At 42.2% G+C, this 2803-nt stretch overlaps 1 protein-coding gene across 2 annotated transcripts in view; it reads left to right on the top strand.

Moving 5' to 3' along the window:
• Positions 1–509: 509 nt before the first annotated feature.
• pax2b (paired box 2b) overlaps positions 510–2803 on the top strand; it is a 37777-nt gene continuing 35483 nt past the window's right edge. For both annotated transcript variants that reach the window (XM_037691485.1, XM_037691484.1), the window contains exons 1-3: positions 510–617; positions 1916–2081; positions 2435–2632. In XM_037691485.1, the coding sequence (XP_037547413.1) occupies positions 575–617; positions 1916–2081; positions 2435–2632 (407 nt within the window). In that variant the 5' untranslated portion in view covers positions 510–574. The remainder of the gene's footprint in view (positions 618–1915; positions 2082–2434; positions 2633–2803) is intronic.

The raw sequence follows: 2803 nt of genomic DNA, 5'->3' as shown, positions 1-2803 counted from the left end.
CGGTCCTGCAGAGGGGAGGTAGAGGAGGCTTGCAGCTTTTAGAACCACAGACGCAGAGAGAGGTTTCATTCCCAGCTCCAAACATCCAGCCTGACGCACCAGCAGAGAGCGCGAAGGGAGCAACAACAACAAAAAGATAAATAAAACCAGACCGATGTGTGCGTGAGCTTGCTTGTCCACCGTGAATCAAAAAGCCACCAGGACTGAGGAGATACCGGTGGGGGGGCCCTGCACGCTGGAACCGTCATTCTTGTTCGGGGAGGAGAGGGAGAAGCAGAGGCTGGGAGAAGCGGCTGAGAGCAGCTCGTCGGTCATGTTGCGCACCTGCCGCACATCCGCGCACCGACCGGACTGCTGAAGGCAAACAGGAGCAGTGGGAGGGGAGGGGGGGCAACTTTCTGGAGCAAGAAGTTGCCTTCAGATCGGAGGGGCGAAGGCGGGAGGAGGGGGGCACTAAAACTCAAGTCCCTCCATCGCGCAGAGTCACCTTGTTGTTTTTTCTTCACGTTTTCGTCCTCGACAGGAAGGCGACACGGCGGCTTCAGTTGATTATCTCCCTTTCCTTTGCTATCCAATGGATATTCACTGCAAGGCAGACCCGTTCACAGCCATGCACCGTAAGTAGACAACCCCAGCCCCTTCCTGTCCGCGGCTGCAGCTTTGGCACGTTCCTAAAACCAAAGAATTTGCGCATTTCCACAGAGCGGAGCAATTTGTGCCGTTCCAAGTGTGCGTCTTTGCGCAGGAAAAGACACACAAGCAAAGGCTAAACAGGGGAACTTCGCGGCATATGCACAATTATTTTTTAAATATATATATATTTTATTTTGAGCAGTTATGCTTAAAATGAGCTAAAAGCTTGAAAAAAATATGTCCACATGCGGTGGAGCGCTGAGAAAACTTGCCTCTGTAAACAAAGAGCAGGTGCTGTAATTTACACGTGCCTCATCCCGAAGCTTTGCGCGCGCACTCTCTCTGTGCCTGTGTGCGTGTGTGTGAGAGAGTGTGCGTGTAATAAGGCAGGGGATATTAGTTACACATGTATTATTTAAATTATCCACGCAACAAAGTTAAATCTACACGGTTTCCTTGTAATGTGGCGAATGTGCATGAATAATTCAGCTCCTCCTAAACGATTCATGCAATATGAGTAAATGAAAGCTCGTTTAATTATTAAAAAAAAAAAAAAAACGCGGGGAAAATGAAAGAGCTCGTAATTTAATCTCCAACATGAAACGAAAACGATGTAGGAAATTATAAATAAAAATTATAGAACAGAAAATATTTTAACAGTCAGAAACCTACTAATTTTGACGTTTTTATTTTTCTGGTTGGCTAATAAAAAATATCTAGCTTTAAAAAAAAAAAAATACAGTAATAAATATAAAAATATCAGCTCAATTTAGGCTGGTTTTATGGATCAAATCAAATTGGATCACAATTAAAAGACGAAAACACGTTTCCACGTGAGTAAATATTTATTTTTAATCAATGAAATGTTGCATTTTAATTCAATCATTGAACAATGTATAAAAATTGCACCTAAAATTACATATTTCATTAAAAACAAAAACTATGTCTATTATTGTATGGGTTGTTTTAAATTAAAGTTGACTAAAATAAATAGGTGAGCAGATGCAAATGTTTTCAAAGCGTGATTTAATAAATATGCACGCTGTATTTTTTATTTTATTTTATGAAATACAAAATAAATAACACACTTAGCTATACGAATTGTTACATTTTCAACCAAACTAAATTAATATTTATATTTAAAATATTAATAACGCGCAGGTAAACCACGTGACTCACAAAGTTCGCCTGTTTTCTTGTGTTTCTTTTGAATTTTCATTTCATAACGACCTTATGTAATGTTACGTCTGGGTGTGTTTTGTTGCTGTTGTGTCCCACGTAGGGCACGGAGGTGTCAACCAGCTCGGCGGGGTGTTCGTGAACGGAAGACCCCTCCCGGACGTGGTGAGGCAGCGGATCGTGGAGCTGGCCCACCAGGGTGTCCGGCCCTGCGACATCTCCAGACAGTTGCGCGTGAGCCACGGCTGCGTGAGCAAGATCCTGGGCAGGTGGGTGAAGACTCCCCGGCAAAGGTATAGAGATCCTGGGTGGAGGTGGCCACTTCTCATGTTTGTACGTCATGTTTTACTCAAATGTTCATTAGGACCTTTTTATTTTTTTTTATTTTAGGAGCTCAGTGTGTGTGTGCGCAGCGTGCGCCAAAACGCGTTTCCAAACGCATTTAACTTTTTTTTTTTAAAGTTTCACTTAATAGTTTTTCCTTAAAGCCTTCACATTTATGTAAAATAATAATAATATTTTTTAAAAAGTGCATTCAAATTTTTATTCTCCACCTTTTGCGTTTTTAAAGAACTTTTTTTCTTTTAAACAGGCGACAATTTCCTTCCTCATTTTGTTGCAGATACTATGAGACTGGCAGCATTAAACCTGGAGTGATTGGCGGCTCCAAACCCAAAGTGGCCACTCCGAAAGTGGTGGAAAAGATTGCAGACTACAAGAGACAAAACCCAACCATGTTTGCCTGGGAAATCAGAGACAGACTGCTGGCAGAGGGCATCTGTGACAACGACACTGTTCCCAGCGTCTCATCCATTAACAGGTAGGAACAATTAATGCCAAAATAAATAAATATATATATATATATAAGTTAAAGTGACATGTGTAACTGCAGGATGCACACCCTGCAGAATTGTGTTGGAGCAACTTTGCACTGCCCGACACTGCGAGCAGAGGTTGCGACGCGCTCAAAGGTGCAATTCAATCTTTTCAG

The sequence above is a fragment of the Nematolebias whitei genome, chromosome 17 (genome assembly GCF_014905685.2).
Source record: "Nematolebias whitei isolate Nwh7 chromosome 17, NemWhi1, whole genome shotgun sequence".
In the NCBI taxonomy this organism is placed as follows: domain Eukaryota; kingdom Metazoa; phylum Chordata; class Actinopteri; order Cyprinodontiformes; family Rivulidae; genus Nematolebias; species Nematolebias whitei.
The sequence above is the reverse complement of the archived record's forward strand: the minus strand, read 5'-3'. Positions and strand labels throughout refer to the sequence as shown.